Source organism: Falco punctatus (genome assembly GCF_963210335.1).
Source record: "Falco punctatus genome assembly, chromosome: Z".
In the NCBI taxonomy this organism is placed as follows: domain Eukaryota; kingdom Metazoa; phylum Chordata; class Aves; order Falconiformes; family Falconidae; genus Falco; species Falco punctatus.
In genome coordinates, this window is record NC_137586.1 from 25,904,689 (window position 1) to 25,924,019 (window position 19,331).

At 43.1% G+C, this 19,331-nt stretch overlaps 1 protein-coding gene across 3 annotated transcripts in view; it reads left to right on the top strand.

Annotated features, from left to right (window-relative positions):
- The window catches only part of LHFPL2 (LHFPL tetraspan subfamily member 2), a 152,612-nt gene that overhangs the window by 122,567 nt on the left and 10,714 nt on the right, over positions 1-19,331 (top strand). For 2 of the 3 annotated variants that reach the window (XM_080370896.1, XM_080370897.1), the window contains exon 3: positions 10,556-11,337. In XM_080370896.1, coding sequence (XP_080227022.1) covers positions 10,908-11,337 — 430 coding nt within the window. In that variant the 5' untranslated portion in view covers positions 10,556-10,907. Of the gene's footprint in view, positions 10,354-10,555; positions 11,338-19,331 lie in introns of all 3 variants that reach the window. The other variant, XM_080370898.1, reaches the window with a different exon arrangement.

The following is a 19,331-nucleotide window of genomic DNA, read 5'->3' on the forward strand; positions in this document are numbered from 1 at the left end:
GATTGGATTGCTTTATCTGAACTATTAATTCTACAGTCTTAACATAAACAAATAGGCAAGGATTGGTAGAAGAGCATGTTCTACCCACCTGAGACAGAGATAAATGTGCAGCTACGTGTCTTGGAAGTTTGTTCAGAACACAACTGAGATATGTGTTTGAGGAGAATACTGTGAACTGGAATATATGCAAATGTTGGCACTGTGCACAGCTGTGCTGTGATACTGAATGGCCTTTGTGGATTCATGAGATAAGTTTCTGAGTAAAATTCTGATAAATGTTTAAATGTCTGGTCTGTATTACCATATTTTCTTTCCATTTTATAAATGCTGTTAATGATTTATTCATATCTGCTTAATTTTGTTCCTGATTAAATGAGCTGATTTTCTAGAGGGTATTTATTAGGAAGTGGAAGATAAAATTTATAATTTGCAACCATGTCTTTTAAAGAACCAACTCATGCTAAGGATTGCCATTCTCAATTTACAAAATGCAGTGCACTGTATAGATTGGATTTGAAACAGCAAGTTGCATGATGAACAGTTAATGAAAGTGTTTCTTGTGCTGTGTATGTACACTGTACTTTTAATTTTGCACTGAAGCTCTGTATTTATATAGAGCTTGAAATGCAGCAAGAAAATCTAGTACGCAATCTTATCTTTAAAGATAATTTTCAGAATCCAATTGAATGTTTGAAACTTACAAAGCAGACAAATTTTCTTCAAGCTGGTAGTATGCAGGGATTTTTTCTTAATAGTACATGACTTTTCAGGCATTGGGAGATCTGCAGCTCTGCAGGTTTATTTATTTGCATTTTCGAGTGGGGAAGACATAATCAAGAACTTTGCACTACAACCACATGCCAAATTTACGGTAGTTTTTAGATTGCATTTGCTTTCAAAAGGATTAATGCCAGTGAAAGCTTTAAAAAGAAAACTCACCAACCCAATACATAAAAAGGCTGGCTGTCCTGAAATAAGTCTGTTACCTGTAACCTTGAGGGACCTGTTGAATATCTGCCATTGCCCTGTAGCTTTGTTCTCTTTGATAAGATACACATGTGGGCAGAATCATGCCCTATAGGGGATGTTCTGACTGAAGTTATGTTCTTCTCTGAAGCAGGTTGAGAAGGGTAGTTGTAGAGGTAAATTTGTTTCTTTGCAGATGAATTTGTATTTCCTGATAATGATGGACAAGCTGTTGTGGCATGTTGCTATGGAAATTATCTATTTTAACAGTGTAGTAGGAAAAAAATTTACAGTTTAATAACAAAACTGTTTCTCTGTGACCAAGAAAATCAAAAGTTCCTGTTGGAGATAGGATGATTTCATTTAGTATCATTTTTCCATGGTCATACTTGATGGAGGAGGAGTAGCTTTGCAGGCAGTGTGTCAGGGCTGGTGATAAACAGTGATAGAGGAATAGCTGAGGTTTGTGTTTGAAGGATGACAAGAGAAGTGGATGACACAGTGCATGACACTGAGGGGTGTATCAAACACCCAAAGTTTTAGGATTGGCATTGGCAGCATTCATGTTCAGTTCCCAGTATTGCTATAGACTTTGTTTTATGACTCAGGAACATCTCCGGAAAACTGGGATGATTAATAATGCCTTCTTCCTTTAATTTTTCCTATGTATAGCAGGAAGGTGTAGCACTACCTTACCTATATGCGTATATCCACACATGTTCAGTTTTAGTTTGCACCATTAAGTGCTGCTGTGACACTAACCACAGGACATCAGTGACAGAGAGGTGATAGAGCATTTTCAGAGGAAGTGAATCTGAGAAAGGTAAAGATTGTTTTTCCCTCTAGCTCTTGTCAGCTTTTAAAATTTTTTATTAGTTATTCATTTTCACAGTCGTATACATTTTAAAGACAGAAGAGGACTGTTACTAATACCCAGTCTAGCAAGTCAAAATGCATAAAACAAGCCAGAATTTTGTACATGGCTCAGCTTGTAGAAGTATGTCCAGTCTTGGCTTTAGAATTAAATCCAGTTGCTAAAATAAATCATCGGGTTTTTGTTTCTTGCTCTAAAATGGGGTTTCCAGAATTTGAATCACTAGTTCAGATTTTTCTGAGCTGTTTGCAGTGAGCTTCCATTTTAAAGTCTAGAGATCCCAACTGCACACAACATTCCTGTCATTATTAATTAATGAAATATGCAGTATCAGAAACATCTCGTTTCAGTTCTGTCTTGGCCATGGTTAAAAGTTTAGCCATTAATAACAGTTAAAGCTCACATTCAGTAGATGTTCACAAAGATACTGTATGTCTCTTTTTCTCTGAGTACTTTGCATTTTTCCAGACTAGATGAAAGGATTTGCAGGCACTTTTTTCAAGTTTGCTGTTGTGTGTGGTGCCCAGATATTTCAGATGTCTACTTGCCTTTCCAGTACGGAAATATGACAGCTCTGATCCATCATGACCCTTTTCGGTTACCTGAGTCACTACTGGTTCTCCTCGTCTCCAGTAGAATGAAAAGTCAGTGTGTGCTCAGTGAAGGTGTTCCTATCACGTACACACATTTGTATGCTTTAGTGTGCTGAGCTGCTCATCTGTATTGATTATTTTTGAAGGAATTTCACTTTCAGTTTGAAACACGAGGAACATAAATGGGTACATGCAATTTGAAACATGATAGGTTCTCCATCTTATCTGTCATTGGTTTCATAGCCAGGTAGTTTGCTTGAGCTGTATGGCCCAGATCCAAAGTGCATCCTGTTCTGCCAAAAGCCCATCCTTTCCGCGAGAACATTACACATCACGAGTCTGGGGAACAGTCAATGCCTGTGGAGGTGACTTGCTAACTGGTAGCTTTCTGGAAGGACTGGGAAGATTTTTTACTGGCATATGCAGTGAGTAACAGTGCAAACACCTCTGGGTCCTTCCTGCTTGCAAAGGGCAGTCCTCAGGTCTACAGCCTTGGGTCTGGTCTCAGCAGAGGAATGACGCACCCAGGGCCATTCAGACAGGCTGGAGATCTATAACCTTTGTGATTGCTGTGCTAACTAATGCAGCCACAAATGTGAACGCACGTGGTTTCCCTTCAAGAGTTAACTGAAGCAGTTTCCTTCATAGAAAGAACGAAGGCTGTTTGCAGCGGTGTCTGCTTTGCCTAAAGGCAAATGAGGGGCCCAATATGGTGTCCCTTGTTGGCCTAACTTCAACAGGCATCTCCAGTAAGTGCCTTTTTCTGAAGGCTGTTTGTCCAAAACAGCTTCTCTTCCCTTCTCTTCCCTTTGATTTGAGAGACTGTTCCTTTCGAAACAGTCCTCACATCTTTGATCTGCTGTTTGCGAGGCTTTTCCTTTCTCAGTATTGTCTTTTTAGTAAGCAGTTCTCCAGAGTTTGCTGAGAAGTGGCATAACTGAGTCATTCTTTCCTTTCCTGCCTGTTTTTCTCACCAGCCTCATATTAAACAATAGCCAATATATTAGTATAATAAATATCTTAATACAATATTCATAAATTATTAACAGTAGTTCCAAATCTGTCATGATGAACTCATGGGACTGAATTGCTTTTTACAACAAGCACGGATTCCAAGTTTTTTGGGGCTGACACTCTAGCTAGCTCATACACCCACTATTAACTATTTAGACAGCCAAACCCTAGCTTCCTTTTAAAGTAAAAATCCTTACTATAAAAATACCAAGGATTTGTTTGCTACCAAATATTAGTAGTACTTTCCTTCTGACGTCCCATTTTCCTCCTGACCACCCTTTCTCCCCCACCAAAGTTCTGTAGAAGCCATAGTTAAGAGTTGTAAGAAGTAATCACAGTACAATGAATTATTTGAGTCCACTTAATGGGATGTTGTAGGTGACCAAGAAAGGGGGCTTCAGATGAGACTCTTGAAGACTGAGACTTCAGTGAGCTAGTGGGGAATCAAGTAGGAAAGGAAATTCTCAATTCCGCTCCCAGCTGGTAAATTCCTGAGCAGTTAGGCTATCACTAATTGTAGCCAAGATTGCTCCCTTAGTGATGATTTTTTATGTGATGTGTAATTTTCTCTTGAGATAGCAACAATAGAAATGCTACACATTAGCCTTCCTGAGCCTCATAGGTTTTAATAAATTTTGGAATTGCAAAAGATCTTGAGTAAGTTTTCAAAACACAACGTAATGACTGTAGATTTAAGGAATTCTCTAAGTCAATAAATAGGGAGCAATGGAACAAATCTCCTGCTTGAGAATTTGTGGTTCAGGGGAGATGCTGGAAATCTGAGTTAGCTTGATGTGCTCTTAGTGGGGGGGCAATAAGCAAAGTTTTGTCTGGATGAAGGAAGAGGGAAATGAATCCTGTGTTTAAACCTCCCCTGCAGCTGGTCTAAAAATTTGGAAAGTCTCAGTCTTCTAGTGATATTTCAGTGATGTATTGGCCCCATTAAAGTCAGTGGGAGTTTTGCCACAGCTTTTAATGAGGTCAGAAAGAGAATAGTACATTTCAACTGCTTTTTTTTAAAAAAAAAAAAAAGTTGGAAATAAGTTTTATATTCATTTCTTTTACAGTGATATATTCTAGGAACAAATCCACCTGTAATTAGATGACATTTTCCATAGCAGGATAGGAAGAAGCCCACTTGCAAGATGGGATGGAACAACCATCTCAAGTGCAGCCATAGGAGAGCATCAGTCACTGACAGCATTTTTTTTCCCTTGTTTGTTTGTTTATTTTTTACCTGTTGGCTTACATAGAATTTGGGCATGCGAGTGATAGTTTAAGATTTTACATCTACAGGTTCTGCCTTTGATAGAGGAAAAAGCTGAAGTAAATAGGGCATAATTCAGATGAAAGGCAAGGATACTCCAGTGAGTTTTAACTGTTCTGCTTTTAGTTATTTTTCACATCTTATATTGTGCCAACAAGAACAAGACATGATGCGTTGTAAGTCTACATTCCTTCTATTACCAGCGAAATGCATCTGTCTATGAATAGAGTATGGCCTGTTTTCAACAGCCTGTCACAATAATGCACTCATTAATATGCCTGTGCAGGTTTATCACAGTTAAATATTTATGAGATATGCAAATGTTTGCTCTCCTTTAATTCACAAGTGATGACTAATCAAAGCTTTGCTTTTTGTTCTTCAAGTAAAAATCTCTGCTCTGGAGTGTTGTTTCAGTAGGCAATAATTTGGTGAAAATCCGAAGGTAGGTGGGGGGGAGGGAATTCTTTGCTTGTTCTCTGCTGTTTGTCTGAAGCTATGCAACCAGTTCACTTCTAAAGCACTTTCTCCTGGTTTGTTATTTGACCCTGAATATTTTTTATGACTTTGAAATGTGTTGCATTTAAAAAACAAAACAGAGAGACACTGAAGTAGCCAAGTGTCCTTCCCAGTTCTTGGTCAAGGTGCTTCCTGTGGTGAGTATGCAGTGCTTATCAGGAACCAGTGCCAGCAGAGTTCCTCGTGGTCTGCAGAGAAAGCATACTCCAAACCTTTTAGGACAACTTGTCTTTCCTTAAGTAGTAATTGTTGTACCTGTTCATTTGTGACAGGAGAATGTGACAAACATACCTTTTCCTACATTTGTGAGTCACCTACAAGTGTGTGTGGACAGAAATGCAGAGGTGCATGTTCAGCAAGGTGAATTGGTGTTCACGGTGGTGTCTCCTGAGAAATGCTGCTCAGTGTGTGGTCTGCTGCTTTGAAGACTGCATGGAAGTTGGCAGGAGCCTGCCTTCTCCTCCTGAGCAGCAGCTCCTGGGGGGACCAAGCAGGAGGGGGAGATTTTTTACTCCATTTATCATCATGCGGAAAATGAATAATCTCTGATGCTCATCTCACATTGTTGAAGTGTTGTCCCTCCTGCCTATGTGGTTTGGTGGCTGCCTCACTGCCAGGCAGGGTGAGCTCACAGTAGGCTAGCTTGCTTATCCAGTAACACGTAAGGATGGAAGTGCATAAAGTGGAAGCTCATGTTGACCTGGGCGGGGGTCAGTTGAGGTAGTTGAGTCCTGGTGTGTAAGCCTCTTTCTGTTTGTTTTAAATAATTAGTCTGCAAACATCAACATAAATAGGAGCCACTTACACTCTCACAGTTCAGAGCATTTTCATAGTGTTTATAACTGCTAATGAACAATGTTTCAGAGAAAGCAGAACCCTGGCTTCCAAGATATGCACATTTTGGGTTATGAGATGCTCGAGCTTGTGTATTGTAAACAAGGTTCAGAAACTCCTCTGTGTAGCTGTGCTTTGGACTGTAGCAAGCTTTAGAAGAAAATGTCTAATTGTGTCTGGATTTATTTTATAAATTGGGACTGTTTCAGCAGTCTGTGTGGCCTGTTTGTTTAAGCCAAGCTAAAAGCCACTTATCTGAAAATGATGTATTCTCACTCTCGAGCTGACAGAACCAGGCTGGGAAGGACAAAAACTGAACTGTAGGGTTTAGTCTGAGTCCCCGTCTTCAGTCAGACCTTAAGGGAAGCATGAAGGATGGCCATAACGTTGTTCTGAAGATACTTGCAAGTCTCTCCTACGTCGCTTGTGATTGACTTGAATTTGAACTTTGCAGCTGTTCCTTTCTGTCAGCCTGGTATGCAAAAGCAAAACCTTGCAGCTCAACATCTCTAAAATCAAAGCCTTAATTCAGATATTATAATTTGGATCAGCTTATGACTTTCTGGGTTTGGCAGTGTAAGCAAAATGGAGGGAAGTGTGTTTCTTCATCTAGTTTAGAAAAATAGATGTTATTTATGTACTTAGTATATAGCAATGTTGTGTAGCAAAAGGCAGTAATTGAATAGGCTTAGCTGGTGATGTGAAAGTATAACTTGAGGTAAAGTATCTGACTGTCAAAAATACATCTAAAGAGGAAGAAAGTTTTAGTGATATTTTAAGATGGTTGGTTAGCTTAAAATGACCAAAAGATTTTTGCATTTAGGAACTGAATTTTATTCTCTCTGAATGCTGTGAGGATCTGATGTTCTTACTGATACCTTTTCACAGTGTCAGATTCCACTTAATGTGGAGCCTGACCGTGACCGTGGTGCAGGGAGCAGAGTAAATGAGGCCGAAGGTGTAGTTTGGATCTGTCCCAAGAGCTGTGCTGCCCAGCTGAGGAACGGTGGGTTTTGTGGTGGGGTGGGATGGTGCTGCTGAGACCCTTGTGCTGGGGAGCTGCTGTAGTTTGTGGCTCACGTGGGCGCTTGCCATGCGGGGATGTTTCCTCCAGGGGCACCCGCTCCCCCAGTACAAATGGTCTCCTTCCACACCTGTACAATTGAACGCAATAGTAAAAATAGGGGGAGGCCCAAATGCTTAAGGGGCGAGCCTACTTTCTCTCATCTGCTTCCTCAGCAAGAATTGTTTTGAATGAGTTAATACCAAAGGGCTTAAAGATCTGTTGTATATTTTGAATGTGTGCTGTCAAAGCAAATATTTTTACAGTCAGTCAGAAGTGGATAGTGGCATGCTGTGAAGAACATACAGCTCTGTCATGGAAAAAACTTGTCAAAGAATGGGAAACTGAGAGAAGGACTAAACAGCCACTTTTCAGCCTCACAAGGACCTACCTTGAGTTTCTGTTGAGCAAAAATGGAAGAAAAGGGATGAGCAGTGTGCTGGAGGGAAGCTTCATGAAGCAGTTATTTAGCACGGGCTGTAGCTGGAAACACTTTGATGTATGGCATAAACATGTTGTTGGAGCCGAGTGAGAATTGGTTAGGATCATTTAGAAACTCGGGGTGGGGTGTCTTGGAAGGAAAAGGTTAACTACACAAGTGTGACTGAGCTGTAACTTATGTCCAGTACTTTTATAAGCAATCTTTCCTTCCTAAGTCTCACAAAGAAGAAATGCCCCTGGCCCTTCCTGGGCTGTGCGCCATCCTACTGCATATATTTTCTGTCCATCTGCTCACAAAAAGGAGTTGTAGGAGACTGGCCCCTGCCCCTCGTCTGGTCTTGCCATCCTACTTCCTATGTTTCTGTTCGTCTGCTCACAAAAAGGAGTTGTAGGTGAGTGATGCTCCCTTTTGAGGGTATCCCTAGTGCAAGAATAAATTTATGCAGAAGTTCTCCCATGGGTAAGGGGACATTGCACTGGAGATAGATTTTTGTACCAGAATGAAGAACTCGTTACCTGGGGAAAGCCAAACTGTGAAAGTTTCATTGGAAAGCAAAGTATATTCAGTTGAGCTGTAGTTACTGATGATATTCACTAACTTTTAGGTGCTGTGAATTTTCCCTGTGTTGCAAAAAAAGGAAGTATATGTTCCGGTGAAGTCCTCAGGTTTGACACAATCTCCGTGTCATCTTTAGACAGGCTATTTCGCTTGTGCAGTGACTTTTCTGGAGATGCCGTGTTCTAAAATGTTACTGCAGTTCATTCTTTCACTTGCATTTCAAATGGAAAAGAACGCCATGTTTTGGTCTTTTCTTTGATTCTAATATAGCGTCCCATGTTTGGTATCAGTGCCGTGTTTTTGTGGCTGACAGTATTCATCTGGAGTTTCCACCTACTTAAGTAAACATGAACTTTGTTCCCGTCTGTGTTCAATAAACAGTATTTTATGTTCAGCAGGTACAGAGTAAGCAGTAACTACTGTAATGGGTGTTCAACTCTTGTCTCTTGCACCTCAGTTAAAATCCTGGAATTACAAAGATGAGGAGTTCACACAGGTGTGGTGCTCGCACAGAAATAAAGATTCGAGAGCGTTTTGGAACTTCTCTTAAAAAATAAAGACATTTTCTATTAAATTATCTTTAATTGTGCAGATGTCATCAGAAGAATGTAGGTTTGTAGTGGACATCTTCTACATTCCAGTTGTTATTTAAAGTGGAAATACTGAGAAAATCAACTTTTTTTTGGCAGGCTGACACTTCAGCTCTCTGTTATTACAAAGGGTGTATTCGAGTCATCAATGTGTCAGGTTGCTTGAAAACTTCATACTTTCTCACAAAAAATGGAAAACAAGCTGAACTGTTACCTCAGTATGGCTAAAAGCAAAACTAAATATATTTTGCCTTTTTTTAAGGCAATGCTGAAACATTGACCTAGGGGAGACACAATTCAGTTGTTGGCACAGCAGCTTAAGCCTGTGTATCTGCTAGCGCCAGAGGAGCCTGCAGATCTAGACAAGGAAGAGAAATGTAGATAAGATCGAGTAGATGATTCACTGTGACTAGTACAGAGGGGAGTAGAAATTGCTGGATGAAATTCTGAATGTGTTGGAAGTTGTGGGTATGTGTTTCACTTTGCATTCAGTGGGACTAGGATTCTGCCACTGGACTCAAAACTCCTAAGAAATTAAATACCAACCACATGACAAAGCTGAAAAAGAATTGGGGATGTCTGTTTTTCTGGCATGTGCCGACCACTTGGTGTTTGGCAGCAGTGGGGTGCAGATCTGGTTCTCGACTCTCTTGCCCCTCCAGTTCAATGTCATTATTTTGTTTTTTGTGGGGAAAACTTGGAAGTGCTACATTCTCATCACAGAGCGGGTAACATGAGGGCATTTCCTGCTCCCACCCTTGCCCTCAGGCGACACAGCTCCAGAGGCGTGTGCAATGACCCGTTCGTTATTTTGAGACCAATATTTGGATTTGAGTTGGAAGCAGTGATCTCTGGATTGCCTCTTGTACTCAGATAAGTGTAACTCTGGGAATGTCATCAGCTACTGTTGAAAGGCAACATAAAGGCTCGGGGAAGGCCCTGGGGAACATTTTGCTGCAGTCCCAGCATGCACAGGACTGTGGAAGCGGGGAATTGAGAGGAGTCGGGAAGCTCGAGGCTGACCAGCAACCGCTCTCGCCAGGGCTCTTGGCCACTTGGCAGTGGCTGGGGCGTTTCTCCACAGAATGCTGCTTACAGTGCCATAAGTCACCAGGAGCTGCTGGTGTTGGGATCAGTTCAAGACGAGGTGTGTGATGTACCTGCAGGCAGATTGCTTTTCTGGTACAAAGCAGAATATGGAACCCGGGGAAACACCACTCCAAAGGGATGTCACCACGTCACGGGGCAGGCCGTCCCCAGCTGCAGTCCTGTGCGCCTGCTCTGCGCCGGGGTTGGCGCAGGTGCAGTCAGCAGGAGCACGGAAGGTGGGAGCGAGGTTCCTTCGTTGCCCGTTGCACCCGGGTGCCAGTGGCACACCCAGCTGTGCCCAGCTTCCATCCCAGAGGCACTCCCTGCAGCTTCCCCAAGCTGAAAGCAGGAGCTACACGTCTGTGAAACTCCTTGAACATGTATGAACGTTTTTCTGGGTAACTGCCAGCAACCTTGGTAATTTCAACCAGAGGAAGATGATGGGGGTGTGGTGGTAGGAGTGGGTGGGACTGAGGGCTGTTATTGAGACCTTGGTTTGCCAAGTGCTTGACAGACACCCACAATGGCATGGGGCAGAGCAGATACTGTAAGTACGGCTGGGCAGCCAGAGATTAATCACTCCCGTGGGACAAACCCAGGAGGTTTTCAGCAGGCTCTGTCTGATGGGCCCTTGTTAGAGCTTTGGCATGTTGATGTGGATCTGCGCCAGATCGGGGCTCGTTGTGGGGATGGAAATGAAGATTTTTTTCTCACTGCTGGTGTGTTGTCTCTTTTTTTTTTTCTTGTAGGTGTGTGATGTCAAACAGTGGGCAGTCCTTGTGGCCTCCCCCCCCAGCCTGCAGCGTCATGTGCCAGTATGAATATTAAGAAAGAGAAGAGCACTCCAGAGCTCAGCATCCCAGACAGAAAAAAGGAGGAACTAAACGGAGAGAACAAATGACTGCACTGCTTGCAAAACTTGGGGCTGTTCACTTTTTCTCTGGAGAAATTTCATCTTGGCCTTTGTGAGAGAACTGAAAGAGCAAGTAGAGCAGCCACAGTGATTTTCTTTGTCTTTTTTTTTCTTTATTTAATTTTTCCCCCCTCGTGCCTGGATTTTAAGACTGTTGGCTGCACTGATCGCAAGCACTGGACATCAATATGTGTCATGTTATTGTAACGTGTCGGTCAATGCTGTGGACTCTCCTGAGTATTGTGGTGGCTTTTGCAGAGCTCATCGCTTTCATGAGTGCAGACTGGCTGATTGGCAAAGCAAAGACTTCAAGCTCCGAGGATGTGGACAACAGAACAGGGGGGTCGCAGGAGCCTTATCATCCGACGCTGGGCATCTATGGGCGCTGCACCAGAATCTCCCACATGCAGCTTTCTAGACGAGACACGCTTTGTGGTCCTTACGCCGAAAACTTCAGTGAGATTGCCAGTGGGTTCTGGCAGGCAACCGCTATTTTCCTAGCCGTGGGAATCGTGATTCTCTGTGCTGTGGCATTCGTGTCTGTCTTTACTATGTGTGTGCAGAGTATTATGAAGAAAAGCATTTTTAATGTCTGTGGGCTGCTACAAGGGATTGCAGGTACGTGTATTTTGAGAGCAACTAAAGATTTTAATTCTGAGATTATTCAGCTGAAGTACGGTGATCCTGCCCTGTCGACAGACAGTCTGCATTAGGCAGACTCAAAGCGTTTCTATATGCTGGTGTTTATTTAAACACAACTGAAATTTATAGCATGTACTACATTGACATTGGCAGGAGAATAGTAGCCTGTGTGCCAAAATGAACTGACCAGTGTTGCTTTTGTTTGCTGTTCAGTTTTTTCCCTCTGCTTGGATTTTTTTCAGTAACAAAAACTTCTCTCCTTTGTTACCAGCAGAGAACAAAGTTTATAGTCATGTTAAGGCAGTCTATCTCCCTCTCGCTGCTTTAGTACTTTTTCTGTGGACCGAAGGCAGTTCTCTCAGTGTCTCAGAGGCTTTATGACTGTGGTGAGAGCAAATAACACCCCAGGGACAAGAACAGCCTGCAGCTGCACACCCAGTTCTTCAGTGTTTTCATGCTAAGCAGCCTCCTTTAAGGCTGTGAGCCTGACAAGCAATGCCTTACAAGCAACCATTCCTTTAGCTAGCTTATTGTTCAGCTGCAGTTACACAGCCCAGTGAGCTTATCTTTTCATTGTACCAAGTATCAGCTGTGCTTTGCTTGAAAAAAAGAATTGGTTCTAGAGATCTGGTGTTTCTGCTTAAAGCCATGGATTTTACAGAGATTAAATGAGTTAGCAAACTGACACTGGACAGCTGTAGTTACAGAAGTATTTGGCTTTCCGTACTCGCCGGCGAGCTGTGGGGAAAGCCTGTCCCATACACAGGTTTTCATCTTTTGTGCTGTGTGCCTGTGGTGTCCTGGAGGAGGATAGTGGTCTTCTGCCCTACCTCTGGCAGCCCTCAGAGATCTGTGAAGAGGGAGGAAATGAGCAGGGTCACCTCCTCTTTTGCTTTTGGTGGTGCTCTTAAGCAGATGCTTCCAGTTCATAACATGGTTTCATTGCTATAAAATTAGGAGATTTAACTTGTTTGCTCAAAATGTGAATCCAGCTTCTTCCCTCCTCACCTCTACTGAGGCAGCCAAACACGCCTGTGGTGGCCGTACCTAGGCAGGAAGTGTAATGACAGGTGTTCAAACTTTTGTGAAGCTGGTTGGTTTCATTTGCGTAGTTGAGACCTAAAATAAGCTTATTCTCAACATAACATGGAGAAGTAGGCAAAACCTGAATTTGCTGCCTGCTGCAGCCCTCCAGGACATGCAGCCTGGGTCATGGACCCGGTGATGCTGACTCCTGAAGCACTAGCACAGTGGCTGTCATCATCATCCCCCTTCATGCATCTTTGGTATAGAAGTGTACTGCTTATTTCATGTCACCCACAATGTAAGGTTTGTGCTTCTGGGGCAAAATTAGATTCCTAAATTGGCTCAAGATGCTTCTGTTCATGTGATAGCGTACAGTTAGCAGATGAATGTTCTGTCGATAAAAATTACAGGTTTTGCTGTAGTCACTCCTGGTTTACAGAATTTACCAGAACCAGTGCAACAAGGAAGCAGTTCTGCAGTGTAGACTAAGCCAGTGGACAGCTTTAGCTCCTTGCTTTCTTACCCTGTAGTTTGGAAATAATTCATGAAACCTGTTTTTCAGGAGATGACATTACTTCTTTTCTCTTGGAGGGGTACTTGTATGAGAGAGATTGGTTAGCAGCGTAAGTAGATAATTGGCATGTCAGACTTCAGTCTGTTGGAAGAGTAACTTTACTTACCATCCCGATACCATCTCAAAATATCTAATCTAAGGTCAAGATTAGCAGGAAGTAGGTTCTTGTATCTTAGAATACTGTTCTGGAGACCATGTATTTGTGAGAAAATATATGCAAAGTCAGTTTTATGTTTTATTATCAAACCAGCTGTACTTGTATGGGACTTGTGGCCTCAAGAATTGAACAATACAGTCGACAAAGCACTTCTTACATGTTATGGCATAGATCAGTCCTTTTTGAGCTGTACTAAGGATAGAAGTACTTCCCTTCATGTATTTCAGATAAATGACACAGCATGAAACAGGGTAATAGGAAGGTCACTTTACTGAAATTTGCTATGAGAAGTACGCCTGCCAGTATCTGCAGCCAGGCGTCTTGTGGCTAGCAACTAGTTTTCTCAAGATTAGTTTTATTGGGTCTGCTGCTACTTTTGTGCCAGTAGCATTACATTATCTGCTTGCTTAGTTGAAATTATTTTTCTTATGACTTATCACAGCTGTTAATTTCAACTTTCTCAGTTCCCAAGTTTTGGAAAATGCTTAAACAAGTTGTTCAATAAGAACAGTTGTCAGCATGGTTAATCCATATGGGGATTATGGTAGCTAAACTAAATCCCTGACCAGAGAGCAAGACGCAACCCTGCCTTAATTGTTTTAAGTGTAAGATCATTCTTTCAAATGGGAACAATTCTGTTTTCAATAAGCATGGGAGAAGAATTCACAAAATCACTTTGTTTATCAACCTGTATCAATCCAGTATTTGCAAGGATGTCAAACATCTCGTTTTCTAAGATGAGATGTGCCCATGATACAGTCATCTACAGTAACTCAGGATCTTGCAGACTTAATCTCATTTGAAATCTCTGTATCTTTGTGGTGGAGATTTAATATAATTAAAAACATACAACAAGTTAATTTGTTCCTGGAATTCATAATGAAAAAACAGTAACAGACACCGGATATATCTTTTTGGTCTAGCAGCATTGGTTGTGATCTGGATGATGCCTACGGTGAAATTACAGAACAGAAAGGAGCATCGTTACGGCCCTTGGACAAACGTGCAAATTCTTATTTAGGTCAACAGGAAGGAGCCATACACATATCTGGTCCATAGAGGGTGGGTTTGGTTTGGGTTTTTTTGTGGTGGGAAATCAGAAATACAAAGGCAGAAAGAAAATGTTTAAACTCCTGTAATTCCTTTGTTATAGAGCAAGACCTTCCTACCACTTACTTTGAGTCTGCAGTACCTTTTGGAGATGTTTGAGGATTGTTTCATCTGGAAAAGCATCTTTTCTTTGCAATACTGTGCAAAGAATAGAGCTGTGTACCGGAGTAGTTGATTACTACCTAGCAGCAAGAATACCAGGCAGACTTTCATTTGAATGTATTTTTGGGGAAAGTATTCTATTTTTACACTCTGTGAATTGCTTGAAATGCAGAGGCTAGAAGAGGCAGCATGTTATTGTACGGTAGCTGATACGAACCAATTCAAAGTGAATTTTCACAGTAATCATGTTGTTAGAGGAGGTAAACAACTGGTGGTCCCCTATTGGCATATGTGTTTCCAAGCCTTGTTTGAGCTTGGAAACTTTGCTTTGGTGCTAATATAATCTAAACATCATCTGGCCTCAAAGGAGAGTTGGGGGGGAGCTTAGGACAGAGCCTAAACCAGGTTTGGCTCCCATCCCTGACACAGTTTCTTTTATAGAGTTCATCATCACCAACTTTTCTTGGCATTTCTTTTTTAACCCTTAAGGGCATGGCTGGGCAGAGCCACCCGATACGGTGGTAGGGTGGACACAGGCCCTTCCCCGCAGCCGGCATGTCTGGCTGGCAGGTGAGCGACAGTCTGCCAGCTACATCCTGACTGCTGGAAGCTAAATTAGCGGCACGTACCTTAAACCCTCAGCAGGCCCCTGTGTTTCCTTGTGGGGAGCTTACGCCATCGTGTGCCTGGGAAGGCTCTGGGGACAGTGGAGCGAAAAGGGTGCTCGTGTGCCAGGAGGGTGGTAGGGTTCAGTTTCTGTTACTCCTGCTTTGCTGTGCTGAGTTGAGGCTGCACTGCCAGCAGGTTTAACGAGAGGGGGTAAAGTAGCTCCTCTCTAAAGTCTTCCCAGAGTGCTGGTGGCTTCATCTGGGAGGCCTCTCATGGGTCACCCTCTTTGCACCACTTTGCAGTCTGCTGTCTCCTAGCTCAAACACAGCTTGATTAAACAGGTTTCTGACAGAAGCATAAAAAAAAACCCCAAACATGTAGAAATCAGGTTGCATCAGTCAGGAGACCAGCTGCACACCGAGCAGTGTCTCTGGTGTGATCAGGTGAATGCCTGGCTGCATTTTGCTGTTGTGTGGCTTAGCAGGCTGGGCTGCTGGCAGTTAACGACTTTTAACATATATATGGCCAGTCAGGCAGAGCAGAGGTTTGTGTCTTCAAAGGCCACTGCATGTGGGCTGGGAGCATTAGGTTCTCCAGGCCACTTTGTTGGAGTCTGTCTGCTTGGTCCCAGATGCTGCAAGTTTAGGCTTTCCTCCTGCAATCCATCAGTTTCTCCTCCAACATTGCTGGGGGGTGACTCAGCTTCTTCCTTTCCAGGCTCTGGGAGGCTGGTTTTTCCCTGTGGTGCTTTTCCTGGTCAGTCACAGGCAGTGAAGTCTCTTCCACAACACTTTCTGTTTTCAGGTATATCACAAGCTTTCCTGCATTCATTCCTCTGTCCTTCCCATGACTTTTTTCTCTTTTATTAGTGTTCATGATTCAATAGTTAAGTGCCAGGAGTGCAGCTTTACACTCCAATGCGAAGAAACTTCACCGTTTTCTAAAATGAAGGGGTTAAACCCACTGTGAAGCCAGCTGTGTCTGTAACAGTCTGTCTTTGCTGCTGGAAGAGTATGTTTTGTATCTCTTGCACTACGAAATAGTTCAGCATATTATACTCATTGGTCATAATTTCTGTTTGGGAGGCGGGGTGATTAGGAAGATGGCCTGAGCAGAGCGTGATGGGAATAATCTGAAGGGGAAGAGGATCTGGAGCTGCTTTTGGGGGTGTATGAAGTAGGATCCGGCTGTGCAAGATGGGCTTGTGATGCATGGGGCCATGGGGCTGCTGCTGGAAGGTAAGGAGTCTGTTGGGAGTTGTGGAGGAGGAAACTGAGGAGGAAGCTGGAGATAGGCCAGGACTTTGCTCAGAGAGGGGATAAAATGCAGAAGGAGAATCATGCTGCTGTGTAGGGGCATGCAGCTGCAGACACACAGAGCTTGACACAAAAGGTTATGATAGTTGTAGTATTTAGTTGTAGGCAGCAGCATGCTATAAGAAAGCATTATTTTGTATGCAAAAGGGCCAGGCTGGTGAGCAAGGAAGAAAGTACCTTGTGAACTCATGTTGTTTCCTGCAGGCAACAGAAGCTATTGCTCAGGAGGGGAACCCAGGCAGGGAGTGCTGAGCGAGAGTGGTTTTGCCCTTGAAGGCAAGGAAGCTTCTTGTTTGTCATTCTAAAACGCAGAGCATGCGTTTTTCAAAAAGCATATTTCCTCTTGGATTGAGCTCAGAGTTTTTCTTTCCTGATGCCAGAATTCTGAATTCTTGGGGTGGGAAGAAAGAAGAAAGGCGGGGCGGGGAGGGGGGTGGGGGCAGGGGGAGGATTTCTAATGGAAATCCTGACAGTCTGAACTGCTTTTGCTGTCTGCGGTATAGTGCTTCCTGTAACCTATATGGCCAAATGCCAACATGACATCTAATACACAGTTGGCTGCTGAAAGTTCAAACGGAGGGAACTGCTGTGTTGGAGTATGCCAGGGAAGGAAAGTTGAGTTCAAGTGCTAAATTGCTATTGAGCCTGAGGGAGAGTATTAGTAACTTTAAAGTAGTAAAGTGAAAATTTCAGTGTTTTGTTAGATTGGTGTCAGCTCATCTCCTGCGCTACCAAGATGGGCATGTGGGAACCCATAGACACCCAGCAAATTGTAAATGGAATAGAAAAATAAACAAAAAGTTGGTTTTCAGTGATCAAGTTTGACAGCTGATTTTCTCAGCAAGCATAAACATCTTCCAACAAACGGTGCTCGGTGTGATATTCTCATGCTACCTGCTGAGAAATACTTTACTGTGGCACATGCATGCTGAAGTCTCTTGCCTCCACCAGTGTAGGTGAGATGCCAAGAACTTCTTTATATCCCTGCTCTGGCGATGCAGGGTGAGAGAGCGCTGGCTGCCCCCAGAGGGGCCTGAGGGATAGCGGGAGGGTAGCATCTTCCTTTCCATCAGATTTTTGCTTCCAGGCCTCAGACCCAAAACCAATGCATCTGTTTGTATATAGGATGCAAACACTAGAAGAATATTTAAACTCAACAGATTCTATGCTTTCACTCAAATGCAAGAAAAAAGGTGAAAGCGGCCCTTACAAGATGGGGAGCTAACCTCTGCTTAGCTTCTGTCTTTGGTGTGCCTGGTGTGGTGGTGAAGGAAGTTGATGGGTTTGAGTCTTGCTTCTGTCCCCAATGCAGATGACCTGCACACTGCTGGTGTACAACCCATGAAGCCACCCGAAGGTCTCCCCTTCCTGCATCCCCCTTTGCCTTTGCCTTCTCACTGATCTCCTCTGCAGCTTCTCCCCACCCACATCCCCGAGGTCGTCTTTGTGCTGCGGGATTAGTATTGAAGAGGTGTAATGCCATGAAAAAGATGGCCTTGTAGCCCTTACACCTCTTTGCTTAAGCCAAGGCAGGTTGTTGCTTTGGCTTTCCTTACAGAGCTGTGGTCAGGAGGCTGCGGTTTTCATTCCCTTTCTGCTGATTCAGCATAAGCAATTGATGGCTTGGAGGGCACAGCACTCACTAGTTGTATGGCAGTGATCAAGGTTATGGTGCGTGGTGTGGAATGTACTGTCTTCTCTGCTTCTTTCATGGATGGAACAGTTGACACAGCCTGGTACTTCTTTCCCTGACTCGGGAACCTGCTCAATTTAACCATCCACAAAGTTTCTCATTTAGCAGCTTGGAGCCTTTTATTGAGGTGTCATAGAGCTTCACTGGCTTTTAAGGTAAAATGTGGGAGATGACTAGCCCTTGCAGCTGTGCCTGAGCAGTGGCCCTATGAGTGGAGAGGTCTTAGGTTATCTCTGCATTGCTGAAAACTTGTAAACATTTGGCTTTTCCACTTTAAGGTGCTCTATCTTGACTTAATTGCTGGTTAGCGTCTGCTGCATGGAAGCCCCTATAGTGTGGTGACATGACTCCACGTGACTGAGAGGCAGCGAAGAGGCAGTGGTATCATTTCAGGGCTTGGGAGTGACCTTACTTGGAGTCTTCACATCTCCTTGCTTCCCAGCTAATGGGGACTCTCACCACATGCATACAAATTATTAAAAGCTAATAGCAAATTTGCCCTCCCCACTCCTAAAACCAGGAGTCTGTAGGCTCACACTTTGTTACGGAGAAGTCCAAGCAGTTAGATCACACAAATACCAAAAAAACAAAACCCTGAATCATGATGTCATTCTGCCAAAGCAACCCACATCAAGCTAATAAACTGATCTTATTTTTGGCTTTTTCTGTGCATAGCAAAATATGCTTAATAGTTGAGTCTCTGGCCAGTAGTCCCCTGCACTGTATTCCTGTCCCTGTTCCCACACTCCAACATCAGTAATGATATCAGAAGTTCACGTATGTTTGCATAGGTTTGGTTATGAATAAGCACCTTTGATTTGCTTAATAAATGGGCAAAGACGCATGAGCAAATGGTATAGTTAATTTACTGTTGAAAAGAGTAGGGATCTTACCCTTGTCCTCAGCGTGGGGAAGGCAGTGGTTAAGGAACTGCTTTTTCTTCTGGTAACTGCTTACCCTTATATTACCCCAAGACAATTTGAAAGGGAAAAAAGTATATACCTGTGCAGGTTTTGAGCCATTAAATGGTTGTGGTTTAAACTATTCATTCTCCTGCCTCAGCTTCTGGTGTGCCAGGTACGCTGAAATCTCTATGTGGCTGCAGTCTCTGCAGTGTTGGCGGGTATGGAGATACATACCAGCAGCCATTCCCACCCTCAGTGGCCGTGCTTCCTATTTATCCCAGATCTCCTTTGCTAATGCAAGCCTGCATTGAATGTGGTGGTGCCCTGATTTTGGCTATGATATGATATTGATGATCCATCATATGATATGATATTTTCTTTTCACTAGCTGGTACAATGTTGTGTTTGCTATCTAGTATGAGAATAATGCTGATAACACGCTGATGTTTTCAGTTGCTGCTAAGTAGTGTTTATACTA